Source organism: Amblyraja radiata, chromosome 3, assembly GCF_010909765.2.
Source record: "Amblyraja radiata isolate CabotCenter1 chromosome 3, sAmbRad1.1.pri, whole genome shotgun sequence".
NCBI lineage: Eukaryota > Metazoa > Chordata > Chondrichthyes > Rajiformes > Rajidae > Amblyraja > Amblyraja radiata.
Window position 1 is genome coordinate 48,314,935 of NC_045958.1, and position 17,694 is coordinate 48,332,628.

Below are 17,694 nucleotides of genomic sequence, written 5' to 3' on the forward strand. Positions count from 1 at the left end.
TTTTAGCGCTGCATTCAACACCATTGTGCCAGAGCTACTACACTCAAAACTTTCCGAGTTGACTGTGCCTGAACCCCTCTGTCGGTGGATCACCAGCTTCCTGACAGACAGGAAGCAGCATGTGAGGCTGGGAAAGCACATCTCGGACCCGCAAACACTCAGCATAGGAGCACCGCAAGGCTGCGTACTCTCTCCTCTCCTCTACTCTCTCTACACGAATGACTGCACCTCCACAGACACCTCTGACAAGCTTCTCAAGTTTGCGGACGACACTACCCTGATTGGACTGATCCAGGATGGGGAGGAATCTGCCTACAGACAGGAAGTGTCACAGCTGGCGTCCTGGTGCCGTCGCAACAACCTGGAGCTCAATGCTCTTAAGACTAATGGAATTGATTGTAGACTTTAGGAGAGCTCCCCCTCCCCTCACCCCACTCACCATCAACAACATCACAGTCACATCTGTGGAGTCTTTTAAGTTCCTGAGAACCATCATCTCCAAGGGCCTTAAGTGGGGGGCTACCATCGACTCCACAGTCAAAAAGGCACAACAGAGGATGTACTTCCTACGGCAGCTGAGGAAGCACAATCTGCCACAGGCAATGATGGTCCAATTCTACACGGCCAACGGAGAGTCTGTTCTCACCTTCTCCATCATGGTCTGGTTTGACTCAGCCACCAAGCACGACACCTGGAGGCTGCAGCGAATCGTCCGATCTGCAGAGAAGGTTATTGGCTGCAACCTTCCCTCCATTGATGAACTGTACACTGCAAGGGCCAGGAAGCGAGTGGGCAAGATCATCTCTGACCCCTCTCACCCTGGCCACAAACTCTTTGAATCACTTCCCTCTGGAAGGCGACTCCGGACTGTCAAAGCTGCCACAGCCAGACATAAAAACAGTTTTTATCCACGAGTAGTTGCTCTACTCAACAGCCAAAAATCTGTAGCCTCTCTTTGATCTGGTATTTTGTTGGTTCACATGCTTGATCAATGGTGTTTTATCATTAATGTTTTATTATTATTAATGTTTAGTGTTTTCTGAGTCATTCATAACTGTCACTGTATGTCATGTTGTTACTTATGGGCGGAGCACCAAGGCAAATTCCTTGTATGTGAATACTTGGCCAATAAACTTAAACTTACTTACTTACTTACTTACTATTTTCACAAGATATCTTTTGGTACTTCATCCTTCTACTATCAATACGCAATCTAATGTCACATGTCATGTTTGCTGGATAAGGTTACCGTGCAAACTCTTGTTTTGTTTGAAATATTTCTGCAAATGGCTTGAATCTGTTTTAATTCCTCCTGTTCCAGTTTCCCCTTGAGATTTGCTGAACCTTATATAATCCTGTTTGGAATCTTCTGTAGCATGCAGAACTGTTATATGTAGCTTGAATGTTTTGCAGTTGTATTTTAACACCATCATTTAACACTGTATTTTAACACCATCATGTTTGTTTAAGAAAATGGACCATATGTTTATTAATTATCAAATATTGTTGATTCTCTTAAACCGCATTCCCTGACCACATGCATGCAACACTTGGTGAAACACTGCATATGGATCATGTGATTATCGGTAAATTGGTGTTATCAAGTGGTTGAATATTTTCATTGGTTTAGGTTGGTTTTCAGAAGAATTCAGCTTTGTCTTAATTTATTTAACTTTTTCACAACTTGATTTATCAAAAATATAGAACTTACTGTAAAAACCGTGTGATTTTGCATTAGTCATGATATTAATATGGACAATATAATCTGTAATAATAGAGCGGTACAGTGGCACAGCGGTAGAGTTAATGCCTAACAGTGACACGGACCCTGGTTCAATCCTGACCATGGGTGCTGTCTGTACGGAGTTTTACGTTCTCCCCATCATCTGCGTGGGTTTTACAAGATACAAGATAATTTATTTGTCACATGTACCAATTGGTACAGTGAAATGTGTGGTCGCCATACAGCCATACGAATAAAAAAAGAGCACAGAACACGATAGTCTTTAACACAGACATCCCCACACAGCGGAATCAAAGTTTCCCACTGTGAGGGAAGGCTCCAAAATTCAGTCATCCTCCTCTGTTGTCCTCTGTTGCTCACCCGTGGTCGGGGGGCTCTCGAACACCTCGCAGTCGCCGCTACGGGCGGCCCGATGTTCAGGCCCTCTCGCCGGGATGGTGGAACTCCGACGTCGGAACGGGAGAACCACCTCAACGGCTTGGATATCCGAATCGGCCCCTTCCTACCGGAGTCCGCGGCTCCCGAAGTCCACAGGCCGCGCTGGGCGGAGATTCACACTGGCGGCCCTCGGCACTTTTTCTAGGTGCTCCAGTTTCCTCCCACATTCCAAAGATGTGCAGGTTTGTAGGTTTCTTGGCTTTGGTAAAATTATAAATTGTCTCTAGTGTGTGTGTAAGATAGTGTTAACGTGTGGGGTTTCTTTTCTCCAGAAACGCTGCCTGGCCCACTGAGTTACTCCAGCATTTTGTGTCTATCTTCGGTGTAAATCAGCATCTGCAGTTCCATCCTACCCATCTTCACTGCACGAATTGTGTCTGCCTTGTTCACAGTACTCATTAAGGAGTCTCTCAAGTCATACTTTTTTTCCTTTTGGTGCAGGGTTTGACCTGTGGTTGTTCCCTGGCCCACAATTGCCAGTACTCACTCACGGCTGATAGTTGTCATGCTGAACAAAGCACCTGGTTCCTCAACATGCAAGTGTGTCTGCCAACCCCCGCAGTGGCCCTCTGACATGACTGGAGTCTGTTTGATTTAATTCACACAAGAGCCATTCTTCACAGTTTTGTCTTTAATTGTGTGCTCTTTTTCTGGCTATGCAGTGCCAGGAAAATGATGTATACTAAACGGCATAGAAAACTGCTAAAATATGTCCATCTTTTTTATTCCACAGTCTTCAACCAAACTGTGCATATGTGTATACACAATACATGCATATCAATCCCTTAAGATGTATGAAATAATACAATTTCTGTTTAAGATATGATATAAAGCCATCAGAAAATATTTTGTATTGGTGGGAATGGTACAGAGGGTGAAAAAGTGAAAGGGAAGTTAGTGACAATAGAAGACAAATTTAAAGTAACCAGCAATCCTCACTAACTGGCAGGCATTGCAATCTGAATGAACCATCTGGAATGATGGTGGAAAAAGGAGTGAGGTTTCAGGGCTAGTGGGAAAGAGCAGGGGATTGAGATGAATTGGACTCTCATTGAAGTGGCCCAGGTCAAATGCGCCCAGTGCTGTATTATTTTGTGAATCTGAAGTACATGAACATGATTATGACAATAGTTTATATAAATGTTCATTAACTAACTAATCAAACAACAACTATTAATACAGTAATTACAGTGACTAAAGTGCAAGTTACCAAAACTACCACAGATATTAATTTACAACATTTGGCTCTTTTGAGCTCAGTTTCTTTTTTTCTCAGTAAAGAATCATATCCTGGTGTATAAATGTCATCCAACCAAAACTTCAGGTCATTTGGATCCTCCTAAATGAAAAATAAATTGAAACAATTACTAATGATCCTTACTGAGATTCAGCACTAGTCTATCGCAGTGGCCACAGTGAAATTTCCTGAGAACGGAAATGTAGTATTTATCCTGATACCTCTGATCCTAATTTACTTCACATCTAATAGCTGAATCTCATGTTGCGAGTTGAAACAAGAGGTAACCCGAGTTAAAACTCGTGGTAATAACGTACGATTAACGTACGGAACTCGTGGACGCAACTTAGAGACTCGTGGCGCTAACGGCAGGTACTCGTGTAACTTGTCGACTCTTGCAAAAAATCAAACATGTTTGAAATTTCCACGAGTCAATTTTACTCTTGTGGTTAAGAATTGAAACATTTTAACTCGTTGTAATAACGTAGTGGCCCGTGCGTTTACCTTAGTGTATCGTGAGTCTACCGTGGGAACTCTTTAACTCAGCGGGCAGGCAGCAGCAGATTGTGGCTCCCTTCAGTTTCCCAGCGACAATCACCTGCCATAACGCGAGAGAGATCATGCACTGTTGTAGGTCTCCTTTGCACGTCGGTGTTTCTGTCTTTCTCCACTCATTGTTGGCCCTATCTGTCACCACCCCCACCTACACCCCTCTGCTTCCCGGCCATGTGTGTGACCCTTCCCTCCCCTCTCCAGCTCCCCGCCCGTTGCACCAGCGCGGGGGCTTTGCACTGTCTTCACGTCGGCGATGCCAACAGGTCCGTGCCAGTCGCCCCGGGGAAGTCGCTCCCACGTAGGGGCAGGAGCTGATGGTGTGCAAGGTACGTCTTGTTCTTGGGGTGGCGGATGAGGAGGCGCAGCTCGGGCTGTGGGCGAACTGCCACTTGTCGCCGTAGCGGCCCATCGGGGAGCGGATTCCTCTGGAGTTGGAGGGGGGCTGGGCTGGAGTTGCTGTTGGCTGTGGGTCTCTGGACGTGCAAAGGAGACCTACAACAGTGCATGATCTCTCTCGCGTTATGGCAGGTGATTGTCGCCTGCCCGCTGTTTCTGACGCTAAAGCCTTGGGATCATTGCCCTTCGTGTTGGCGTGGAGGGGGAGGGGGGTATTGTGCTGTTTGATCGCCCCCTGCTATCCCAGGGTCAGGGATACACAGCAGCTTTTGAGACTGGTGGGCAATCACTTCCAAAGTTCTGCCCACACAGTCAGTACACCTCTCCTACACTTGTCTCCCACACTAAGATCATCCCGCAGAGAATGATCCCAGCCTAACCCAAGAGCCATGTCACCCCAGACAGATTAATGACGCCCCCCCCTCCCCCAACCTCTCTCCACCTCAACTCAACTCACGCCTGGGCACCAAAGCAGCTCAGGAGGCGAACCCTGAGCTCCGTCTCACAACAATCTGATGTGCACATCCATCCACATTCAAACATTTAATCTCCCGTCTCCCCACAGTGTGTAGACATGGCAGTAAATTCAATTAAAACATATCAAACCTATGTGTATCAAACAAATCATAAGTATAACTGCTCTGGCACTGGATGGTGCGCATTTCCCCTTTGTAGGTCACATCAATAGATGCGGCCGCGCTGAATTCTATCTTTAAAACAAAGCCACAGAATGGAAAGGTCTTCTTTAACACTGTTGCTTATTAAAACATAACACTGTTGCTTATTAAAACAAACCTTCAATCAGGATTGGCTCAAGAGTAACTCGGGAGATGAACTTGGAACATCGCAGAAATGACAAGTAAACGGCAAACTTGTCATACCCGTGGGAACTCGGTTAAACTCTTGATCATACACTTGCAATCTCGTACACAACCACGAGTCTTTCACTCGGGGTACCTCTTGTGTCAACTCGCAACGTGAGACTCAGCTTTAAATCTTTTCTGATGTTCATGAAAAAATGCATCAGGGCAAGGAAGTACAAAATCTGTTTGGGCATGAAATGATGGATAACCTTTGTTGGTAGGTTAAGGGCCTTCTGAAATAATTGTCACATCATCCCACAATGTAAGGGTTAAATGCACAAAGATAGTTTGTTGCATTAAGAGATTAGATATATGCAGGATTTCTCTTAAACACCCAATGTAACTTCAACCATATGTTTTCCTGGGAATACACATCTGCAAAAGTTGCACACAGTACAAAAGTCATGTATAATGAAAAATATTGGTTCATAAACTCATTTTTTTCTTAAACTTGTCTGAGCTGCCCTGCTTCTATGAATGTCTAGATACAATGCTCAGGTCCAGTAATTATGGATGGGAACACTGACACAAGATTGAACAATGGCTCTGGCAAATTCTGACAGTTTATTTCTATTAAAGAATGCCAAAAGAACAGTAATTAGGACAAGAACTGGACATGCTATGACAAACACTCGCTGTGAGGATTCCAGACTATCCTTTAGACTATCAAACATAGAACAGTACATGATAGACACAGGCCCATCATCAACCGTAACTGTGGCAACAATGATGTTGATGTAACCACTCTGCCTGCCCAAGGTCCATACTCCTCTATTCCGTGCCTGTTCATATATCTGTCTCGAAGTCTCTTAAATGTTGTTAGCATACAGTAACTATTTCAACCACTTCTCCCGGTAGCACATACCATCCCTCTCTGTGTAAAATATGTGCATTGCACATATCCTTTTAACTTTTTATCTTCTCACCTTCAACCTATAATATAACCTATAACTTTAAAAATCGAGCGCGGGGCTTTGTTCCACAGAGGCCCAGGAGCGGTTGGAGCGGCTGGTGCAGAGTTGCCCACTCTGCAACCTTCCATCACACTTCAAAATAAGTGGTCTAGAGGAAGCCGCTAATTGGTGGAAGCGGACTAGAGGAAGCAGCTGATTGGCAGTAACCCCAGGTTTGTATTTCTGCTTTTTAGTTAAGGGTACAGTGAGTTAAGGGTTCAGTGAGTTAAGGGTTCAGTGAGTTAAAGGTTCAGTGAGTTAAGGGTTCAGTGAGTTAATGTCAAAGGCCTTACTGAAGTCCATATATACAACATCCACTGCTTTACCCTCATCAATTTCCTGAGTAACCTCTTCAAAAAATTCAAGAAGATTAGTCAAACATGACCTTCCAGGCACAAATCCATGTTGACTGTTCCTAATCAGACCCTGTTTATCCAGATGTTTATATATATTATCTCTAAGTATCCTTTCCATTAATTTGCCCACCACTGACGTCAAACTAACAGGTCTATAATTGCTAGGTTTACTCTTAGACCCCTTTTTAAACAATGGAACAACATGCGCAGTACGCCAATCCTCCGGTACTATTCCCGTTTCTAATGACATTTGAAATATTTCTGTCATAGCCCCTGCTATTTCTACACTAACTTCCCTCAATGTCCTAGGGAATATCCTGTCCGGACCTGGAGACTTATCCACTTTTATATTTCTCAAAAGTGTCAGTACTTCCTCTTCTTTGAATCTCATAGTTTCCATAGCTACTCTATTTGTTTCCCTTACCTCACATAATTCAATATCCTTCCCCTTGGTGAATACCGAAGAAAAGAAATTGTTCAATATCTCCCCCATCTCTTTTGGCTCTGCAGATAGCTGTCCACTTTGACTCTCTAATGGACCAATTTTATCCCTCGTTATCCTTTTGCTATTAATATAGCTGTAGAAACCCTTTGGATTTACTTTCACCTTACTTGCCAAAGCAACCTCATATCTTCTTTTAGCTTTTCTAATTTCTTTCTAAAGATTCTTTTTACATTCTTTAAACTCCTCAAGCACTTCATTTACTCCATGCTGCCTATAATTATTGTAGATCTCCCTCTTTTTCCGAACCAAGTGTCCAATTTCCCTTGAAAAACATGGCTCTTTCCAATTTTTACTATTTCCTTTCAACCGAACAGGGACATAAAGATTCTGTACTCTTAAAATTTCCCCTTTAAATGTACTCCATTTCTCTTCCACATCTTTCCCATAAAACAAAATGTCCCAATTTACTCCTTTTAAATCCTTTCGCATCTCCTCAAAGTTAGCCTTTCTCCAATCAAAAATCACAACCCTAGGTCCGGTTCTGACCCTCTCCATAATTATATTGAAACTAATGGTATTGTGATCACTGGTCCCGAACTGTTCCCCAACGCATACCTCTGCCACCTGACCCGTCTCATTTCCTAACAGGAGGTCCAGCACCGCCCCTTCTCTAGTAGGTACTTCTATGTATTGCTGCAAAAAACTATCCTGCACACATTTTACAAACTCCAACCCATCCAGCCCATTTACAGAATGTGTTTCCCAGTCTATGTGTGGAAAATTGAAATCTCCCACAATCACTACCTTGTGCTTACTACTAATATCTGCAATCTCCTTACATATTTGCTCTTCCAATTCTCGCTCCCCATTTGGCGGTCTATAATACACCCCTATAAGTGTTGCTACCCCTTTCCCATTTCTCAGTTCCACCCAAATAGCCTCCCTAAGACGAGCCCTCTAACCTATCCTGCCAAAGCACTCCTGTAATATCTTCCCTGATAAGCAATGCAACACCTCCACCTCTTGCCCCTCCAATTCTATCACACCCGAAGCAACGAAATCCTGGAATATTTAGTTTCCAATCACAGCCCTCCTGCAACCATGTTTCACTGATCGCCACAACATCATACTTCCAGGTGTCAATCCAGGCTCTGAGTTCATCCACCTTTCTTACAATGCTTCTAGCATTAAAATATACACATTTAAGAAACCCACCCTCTCTTATTCTCTGTTTATTGTCTTTTTCTTCTCTCTCCCCTACATTTTGGGTCAGAGTGCTACCATTCACTGCCTCCTGCCTCACACACTGACTGCTAGCTTTCCCAATTTGAGTCCCTCCCCCCAACCATACTAGTTTAAAGTCTCCCCAGTAGCCTTTGCAAATCTCCCCGCCAGGATATTGGTCCCCCTCGAGTTCAAGTGCAACCCGTCCTTTCTGTACAGGTCACACCTTCCCCAAAAGAGGTCCCAATGATCCAGAAACTTGAATCCATACCCACTGCACCAGTCTCTCATCCACTCATTTATCCTCCACCTCGCTCCATTCCTACTCTCACTGTCATCTCCCTCCTAAACAGATATACAATTTTGGATACTGTTGGGGGAGATGGCTCATCAGGGGAATGCAGCAGCAGCCAAGTTCAGGGCACCATGGGTGGCTCTGCGGCACAGGAGGGGAGGAAAAAGAGTGGAATGGATATAGTAATAGGGGATTCAATTGGAAGGGGAATAGATAGGCATTTCTGCGGCCGCAAACGAGACTCCAGGATAGTATGTTGCCTCCCTGGTGCAAGGGTCAGGGATGTCTCTGAGCAGCTGCAGAACATTCTGGAAGGGGAGGGTGAACTGCCAGTTGTCGTGGTGCATATTGGCACCAACGATATAGGTAAAAAACGGGATAAACTTAAAATTAGGACCTCAAAGGTAATAATCTCTGGATTACTACCAATGCCATGTGCTAGTCAGAGTAGAAATAGGAAGATATTTCAGATGCATATGTGGCTTGAAAAATGGTGCAAGGGGGACGGATTCAAATTTTTAGGGCATTTGAACTAGTTCTGGGGGAGATGGGACCAGTACAAACAGGACGGTCTGCACCTGGGCTGGAATGGAACCAATGTCCTTGGGGGAGTGTTTGCTAGTGGTGTCGGGGAGGATTTAAACTAATGTGGCAGGGGGATGGGAGCATGAGCAGAGAGACAGAGGGGTGTAAAATGAGGGTAGAAGCAATAGGTAGCAAGGTGAAAAGTAAAAGTGGCAGGCAGACAAATCCAGGGCAAAAATCAAAAAGGGCCACTTTTCAACATAATTGTATAAGGGGTAAGAGTGTTGTAAAAACAAGCCTGAAGGCTTTGAGTCTCAATGCAAGGAACATTCGTAATAAGGTGGATGAGTTGAATGTGCAGATAGTTATTAATGAATATGTTACAGTTGGGATCACGGAGACATGGCTCCAGGGTGACCAAGGCTGGGAGCTGAACATCCAGGGATATTCATTATTCAGGAGGGATAGATAGAAAGGAAAAGGAGGTGGGGTAGCGTTGCTAGTTAGAGAGGAGATTAACGCAATAGAAAGGAAGGACATTAGTTTGGAGGATGTGGAATCGATATGGGTAGAGATGCGAAATACTAAGGGGCAGAAAACGCTAGTGGGAGTTGTGTATAGGCCAACTAACAGTAGTAGTGGAGTTGAGGATGGCATCAAACAAGAAATTAGAAATGCGTGCAACAAAGGTAAAACAGTTATGATGGGTGACTTCAATTTACATATAGATTGGGTGAATTCGATTGGCAGGGGTGCTGAGGAAGAGGATTTCTTGGAATGTATGCGGGATAGCTTTCTAAACGAACATGTAGAGGAACCAACGAGAGAGCAGGCTATTCTACACTGGGTATTGAGTAATGAGGAAGGGTTAGTTAGCAGTCTTGTTGTGCTTGGCCCCTTGGGCAAGAGTAACCATAATATGGTTGAGTTCTTCATTAGGATGGAGAGTGACATAGTTAATTCAGAAACAAGAGTTCTGAACTTAAAGAAAGGTAACTTTGAGGGTATGAGACGTGAATTGGCCAAGATAGACTGGCAATTGATTTTTAAAGGGTTGATGGTGGATATGCAATGGAAGGCATTTAAAGACTGCATGGATGAACTACAACAATTGTCCATCCCAGTTTGGCAAAAGAATAAATCAGGGAAGGTAGTGCATCCGTGGATAACAAGGGAAATCAGGGATAGTATCAAAACAAAAGATGAAGCATACAAATTAGCCAGAAAAAGCAGCTTACCAGAGGACTGGGAAAAAATTCAGAGTCCAGCAGAGGAGGACAAAGGGCTTAATTCAGAAAGGGAAAATAGATTATGAAAGAAAACTGGCAGGGAACATAAAAACTGACTGCAAAAGCTTTTATAGATATGTGAAGAGAAAAAGATTAGTTAAAACAAATGTGGGTCCCTTGCAGTCAGAAACAGGTGAATTGATCATGGGGAACAAGGACATGGCAGACCAATTGAATAACTACTGTCTAAAGAAGACATAAATAATTTGCCGGAAATAGCAGGGGACCGGGGGTCAAATGAAATGGAGGAGCTGAGTGAAATCCAGGTTAGTCGGGAAGTGGTGTTAGGTAAAGTGAATGGATTAAAGGCCGATAAATCCCCAGGGCCAGATAGGCTGCATCCCAGAGTGTTTAAGGAAGTAGCCCCAGAAATAGTGGATGCTTTAGTGATAATTTTTCAAAACTCTTTAGATTCTGGAGTACTTCCTGAGCATTGGAGGGTAGCTCATGTAACTCCACTTTTTAAAAGGGAGGGGGAGAGAAAACGGGGAATTAATCTAATATCGGTAGTGGGGAAAATGCTAGAGGCAGTTATTAAAGATGGGATAGCAGCACATTTGGAAAGTGGTGAAATCATTGGACAAGTCAGCATGGATTTATGAAAGGTAAATCATGTCTGATGAATCTTATAGAATATTTCGAGGATGTAACTAGTAGAGTGGATAAGGGAGAACCAGTGGATGTGTATATCTGGACTTTCAGAAGGCTTTCGATAAGGTCCCACATAAGAGATTAGTATGCAAACTTAAAGCACACGATATTGGGGGTTCAGTATTGATGTGGATAGAGAACTGGCTGGCAGACAGGAAGCAAAGAGTAGGAGTAAACGGGTCCTTTTCAGAATGGCAGGCAGTGACTAGTGGGGTACCGCAAGGCTCAACGCTGGGACCCCAGCTATTTACAATATATATTAAGGATTTGGACGAGGGAATTGAATGCAACATCTCCAAGTTTGCGGATGACATGAAGCTGGGGGGGCAGGGTTATCTGTGAGAAGGATGCTAGTAGGCTGCAAGGTGACTTGGATAGGTTGGGTGAGTGGGAAAATGCATGGCAGATGCAGTATAATGTGGAAAAATGTGAGGTTATCCACTTTGGTGGAAAAATCAGGAAAGTAGACTATTATATGAATGGTGGCCGATTAGGAAAAGGGGCAATGCAACGAGACCTGGGTGTCATGGTACACCAGTTATTGAAAGTAGGCATGCAGATGTAGCAGGCAGTGAAGAAAGTGAATGGTATGTTAGCATTCATAGCATAATGATTTGAGTATAGGAGCAGGGAGGTTCTACTGCAGTTGTACGGGGATTTGGTGAGACCACACCTAGAGTATTGCGGAAAGTTTTGGTCTCCTAATCTGAGGAAAGACATTCTTGCCATAGAGGGAGTACAGAGAAGGTTCAGCAGACTGATTCCTGGGATGGCAGGACTTTCATATGAAGAAAGACTGGATAGACTCCTTTGAGGGGGGATCTTATAGAAACGTACAAAATTCTTAAGGGGTTTGACAGGCTATATGCAGGAAGATTGTTCCCGGTGTTGGGGGAAGTCCAGAACAAGGGGCACTGTTTAAGGATAAGGGGGAAGTCTTTTAGGACCAAGATGAGAAAATAATGTTTCACAGAGGGTGGTGAATCTGTGGAATTCTCTGCCACAGAAAGTAGTTGAGGCCAGTTCATTGGCTATATTTAAGAAGGAGTTAGATGTGGCCCTTGTGGCTAAAGGGATCAGGGGGTATGGAGAGAATGCAGGTTCAGGATACTGAGTTGGATGATCAGCCATGATCATATTGAATGGTGGAGCAGGCTTGAAGGGCCGAATGGCCCACTCCTGCACCTATTTTCTATGTTTCTATGTTTCTATTTGACATTTCTACCCTGAGAAAAGCTTTTGACTACCTAACACATCAATGCTTCCCTTCATTTTATATCCTTACAAACAAAGCATCAACTGCTCAGAAATCCCCAAATGGTTAGAATAAGATGTGAGGCTCTTCTTGTTTATACCTTCCACTTTTTCAACTTCTAGAGTTTAATCAGTTCGGATATACACAGCGAGATAATGGTCTGGATCCCAGAATATGGGAGGCTATTATTGTAAAATGTATTTGAAAGAAATGCCCATACAAAGGAGGATGTGGGAGAGAGGGAAGAGGAGGGAAATTATTTTATGACTTTAGACTTGAGAGATATAGCACGGAAACAGGCTCTTCACCCACCAAGTCTACACTGACCAGCAATCACCCCCGTGCATTCGCATTATCCTGTACACTGGCAACAGGGGTTCAGGGGTTATGTGGAAAGGCAGGAGAATGGGGTTAGGAGGGAGAGATAGATCAGCCATGATTGAATGGCAGAGTAGACTTGATGGGCTGAATGGCCTAATTCTGCTCCTATCACTTATGACCTTATTTACAATTTATAATTTGCAGTTTTTACCAAAGCCAATTAACCTACAAACCTGTATGGCTTTGGAGTGTGGGAGGAAACCAGAGCACCCAGAGAAAACCCACGCTGTTACAGGGAGAACACTCAATCTCTGTACAGACACCATCGTACTCAGGATCAAACTCGGATAATAGACAATAGACAATAGACAAGAGGTGCAGGAGTAGGCCATTTGGCCCTTCGAGCCAGCACCTCCATTCAATGTGATCATGGCTGATCATCCCCAATCAGTACCCCGTTCCTGCCTTCTCCCCATAATCCCCTGACTCCACTATCTTTAAGAGCCCTATCTAGCTCTCTCTTGAAAGCATCCAGAGTACCTGGCTCAACCGCCCTCTGGGGCAAAGAACCTGCCTCCACCACCCTCTGAGGATATCTTGTTCTGTACGGCAGCAACTTTACTGCTGTGCAAATGTGCCAACCCTTTCATCTTAGGGAAATTCCAACTCCATCCTAGCAGCAGTCTGCTTCCTGGTCTCCTTGGAAAGGAAGTAGGTGTAAAGAATGGAGAATGAAGATAGCATGGGGAAGGAAACCTTAAGGCATCCATGTTTGTTACAGCTGCAGTGATAGCTGTACCATACCAACGGAGCACCCGGAGAAAAATTACACTGTCACGGGGAGAACATACAAACTCCAGACAGACAGCATCCGTAGTCAGGATCGAACCCGGGTCTCGAGCTCTGTAAGGCATCAACGCTACCGCTGTGCCACCGTACCGCCCATATTTGCATTGTAAACAATTCACAGAACCTTCACACGGTTGCTTTTCGAGATGTAGATATACTCTTGAAGAAAGATTGAACAGTTTGGGCTTATACTCAATGGAGTTTATAAGGAGAGACAATCTCATTGAAACATCAAAGTTACTGATTGGGCTTAGTAGTAGATGTTGAAAAAATGTTTCGACAGTGTCAAAGAGTCATAGTCCTACAGCATGCAAACAGGCCCTTTGTCCCAACTTGTCCATTCCGACCAAGATGTCCCATTTAAGATCATCTCCTTTACCCACGTTTGGCCAATATCACTCAAAACCTTTCCCATTCGTGTACTTACCCAAGAATCTTTAAAATATTGTTCCTGTACCTACCTCAGTCTGAAGAAGGGTCTCGACCTGAAACGTCACCTGTTCCTTATATCCAGACATGTTGCCTGCCCCGTTAAGTTACTCCAGCATTTTGTGTCTATCTTTGATTCAAACCAGCATCTGCAGTTCTTTCCTATACATTTTGTCAACTAATTCCTCAGCAGCTCATTCCATTTACCTACCATCTTTAGTATGAAAAGGACGCCTCTCGGGTTCCTATTAAATCTTTCCTTTCTCTCCTTAAACCTATGCCCTCTAGTTCTTGATTCCCCTACTCTGGGTAAAGGACAGTGCATTCACACCTCATGATTATATATACCTCTATAAAATCATCCCTCATCCTCTTGTGCTGCAAGGAATAAATTCTTAGCTTGTCCAACCTCTCCCTCTCGTTTAGGCCCTCAAATCCTGGCAATGTCCTCATCGATCTTTTCTGCAATTTTTCCAAATTAGCGGCATCTTTCCTATAACAGGTGACCAGAAGTGAATACAAAATGTTAAATTCTGTCTCACCAACATCTTGTTCATTGCAATATAATGTCCCAACTTATATACTCAATTATAGAAACATGGAACCGCAGATGCTGGTTACAAAGAAAAAACACAAAGTGCTGGAGTAACTCAACAGCATCTCAGGCAGTAACTCAACAGATTCAGGCAGAGAAGCCTGATCAGTATGAAGAAGGCCCCTGATTTGAAATGTCACCTCCCTATGGTCTACAGTGATGCTGCCTGACCCGCTGAGTTACTGCAGCACTCTGTGTCTCTTTTTCTATACTTAATTCCCCAGCTGATGAAGGCAAGCATGCCAAAAGCCTTTACACCATCCTATCTGCTTGTGACACCACTTTCAGGGAACTATATATTTGTACTCCTAGATCCAACTGCTCTACAACATTCCCCAGGACCCTAGCATTCACTGTGGAGGTCCACACCTGATAGACTTCCCACAATGCAACACCTCACACTTATGTGAATTAAACTCCATTAGCCATTCTCAAGCCCCCTTGCCCTGTTGATCAAAATTCCACTGTAATCCTTGACAACCATCCTCACTATCAATGATAACACCTATTTTAGTGTAATCCACAAACATAATTACAGTTTCAGAATAAACGGGGCATCCATTTTAAAATGGAGATGACGGGGGAATTTCTTCATCTCAACGGAAGTTAACTTTTGGATTTCTCTATCCCAAAAAGCTGTAGAAATGCAGTCAGAGTATTCAAAGTTAAAGCAGAGAAAATTGTGAAAGTTAATGATTATGAGTAACCTGGCAGGAAAGTCAGCCTGAGGCTAATATCAGATTAGTTGTGGTTGCATTTAAGGATGGGCATACATGATTAGATGGGAGGGCAGGTGCAAATAGCCAGCTCCTGCCCTATCTCATATATTACGTTCATGTGTTATATTCCTGCTCCATGATTCCAATACCCTTATCTTGCTATCTTCAATAGCCTGTTTTCCGGAGCACCCGTTGTAACAGCTGCGGGCAGCTTCGACCACCCCCCGGGCCGCGGACCTTGAACCGTGGGACTGATGCCATCGCCCGGTGGGGTATCGCCTCGGCGCAGAGGGAGAAGAGGAGGGAAGAGACAGTAACTCTAAGACTTTTGCCTCCATCACAGTGAGGAGGTGTTTGGTGAACTCACTGTGGTGGATGTTAATTTGTGTTTATTGTGTTTTGTTATTATTACATGTATGGCTGCAGGCAACAGCATTTCGTTCAGACCGAAAGGTCTGAATGACAAATAAAGGATTCAATTCAATTCAATTCAATTCAATTCAATTCAATTCAATTCAATTCAATTCAATTCAAGCTAGTCTCCTGCCTCTTTCAAGTCCATCTTTCACTTTCCTCCTCCACATGGCATCATGCTCACTCAGTTCTGGATTCCTCCAAGCATTCACTTCTCTGCCTTTATCTCTTGTATTCCCCTCACCTGTATTGTTATCAGCCTTTTGTCACACACTCTGAAATATTTTTTTCTGGATGTTTTACCATTTTGCTATCCTTTTTTTAGTTTGAAGGGTTTGCTTTTGATCATGCAATAATTCCAAACCTCCACTGCTCTAAGAATTCTCAATCATCTTTCGTGTCTAAATTACATTGTGACATTTGATATAAGTGCAATGGAAGTTAAAATATTAGTGTCTATTCATCATGTTAGGCTCTGCGACATATCACCTTGCTAAGATGAATTGCTAAATTTGATTGCATTGACTGTCTGTCGTAGTCCTGAATTGTCCATGAGGGATGAGTCTTGTTCTGTTGCCAGCCTTCGACCGCTCTACAGTCTGCGTACAGGGGATTTGTCTTAATGGTGGACTTCAGGGTGAGGGGAGTGCTATGTTGGCTGATTACTTTATCAATGAGAACAGGGAAATCATCATTCCGCTGCGTGCTGATCTTCCCCTGTGGCTTTTGGTTCTTATTCTGGAAGACATGTGCAGTAACAGTGATATTAATAACATTATCAATTTGTGATCATTAATACCCATCGATTATGTCATCAATTTGGTGCAATTAATGATTCTCTTTCAATAACAGTCAGAAACGTATAGTTGATATTGGAAATTTAACAGACTCACGTCAGCTAATTATTTATACCACGCCAATTAACCTACAGACCTGTACGTCTTTGGAGTGTGGGAGGAAACCGAAGATCTCGGATAAAACCCACGCAGGTCATGGGGAGAACATACAAACTCTGTACAGACAAGCTCACATAGTCAGGATTAAACCCGGGTCTCTGGCATTGTAAGGCAGCAACTCTACCGCCGCGCCACCGTGCTGCTCTACTGATTAGGCCTTATTGTACTGATTAGGCCAGTTACCCACTCATTTTGACTGGGCCTGTCCTTATAATTTAATTCAATTCTTTTAACTATATTGTTAAAGAATATTAGAACAAATTCGAGGATGACTCATGATTCAGATTCAGATTCAACTTTAATTGTCATTGTCAGTGTACAGTACAGAGACAACGACAACGATTGTTTCTCATCACAAGAGTTCAAGCACTGATCGAAAGCTGATCAACACTCTTACCTGAGAATAGACTTGGTTGTGCCACTGTTGACCGCTCAAAGCTGCCCCGGAGAGACCTGTGAAACCAACTGGGCCTAAACCAGGTCTTATACTTAGAGCTTTTACATCTAACTGCAGAAATTTGTCAGGATGATTGTTATTTGGCAAGACCGATAGATCCATGTTTCACTCCTGTATTACACTCCTGGCACACATTGACTCTGATGAGCAGTAAACTCACGACTGAATTACACAATAACTGTTGAATGTTTAAGTAGATAGCTGATACAGTATCTGTCTGAAGAGCTCATGCTGTCGCTAATGAATAATGCACACGTTTTGTTGATGGTTCACATGTCGTAGATTACATGGCAAAGTCACAGAATTATTTAGCATTACGTAAGAACGGGACAAAGTTGATCAAAGCAAACTGTTTCTGGTTGTTCACAGGAGAAAAAGGATCGGTGACGATTTGTGTAGAGACCCTTCTTGAGTATCTGGATGTTACATATACCAGTGACTGGAGATATGTCTCAATAGCACCTCTCCCTCACTGAGACGGGAATCTTCAAGTAAATGCATTGGTGATCAGAGGTAGTTTTCAATGATTAAGAAAATGCTGCTGACCTTCGCTAGCATTACATTAATAAGAAAATTAATGTTTAATCAGATTCTTTAAACAGCTGATCATGTTGCATTAGTTAGTGTATTGTCCCAACCTAATTTCCCACACTATACACCTCAATGCTACCAAGTCTAATTCTGCTGTTTGGAAGTGCAGCTGCATAATTAATTACACCAAGCAGTAA

At 43.4% G+C, this 17,694-nt stretch overlaps 1 protein-coding gene across 1 annotated transcript; it reads right to left on the minus strand.

The window, feature by feature from the left end:
- Positions 1 to 3,341: 3,341 nt before the first annotated feature.
- minar2 (membrane integral NOTCH2 associated receptor 2) lies at positions 3,342 to 17,068 on the minus strand. The gene is made up of 3 exons (XM_033018783.1): positions 16,907 to 17,068; positions 16,043 to 16,291; positions 3,342 to 3,518 (listed from the first exon to the last, which is right to left on the minus strand). Exons 1-3 carry the CDS (start codon positions 17,066 to 17,068, stop codon positions 3,342 to 3,344), a joined length of 588 nt encoding a protein of 195 aa, XP_032874674.1.
- Between the last annotated feature and the right edge of the window lie 626 nt (positions 17,069 to 17,694).

What these genes read in the sequence shown, in the direction of transcription:
- minar2 (XM_033018783.1), bottom strand. Translation starts at nt 17,068, where the DNA reads ATGGATCTATCGGTCTTGCCAAATAACAATCATCCTGACAAATTTCTG. An exon ending in ACAACCAAGTCTATTCTCAG is followed by an intron (nt 16,292 to 16,906) that starts GTAAGAGTGTTG and finishes CATGTCTTCCAG; the next exon opens with AATAAGAACCAAAAGCCACA. An exon ending in TAGCAATTCATCTTAGCAAG is followed by an intron (nt 3,519 to 16,042) that starts GTGATATGTCGC and finishes TTCATTTAGGAG; the next exon opens with GATCCAAATGACCTGAAGTT.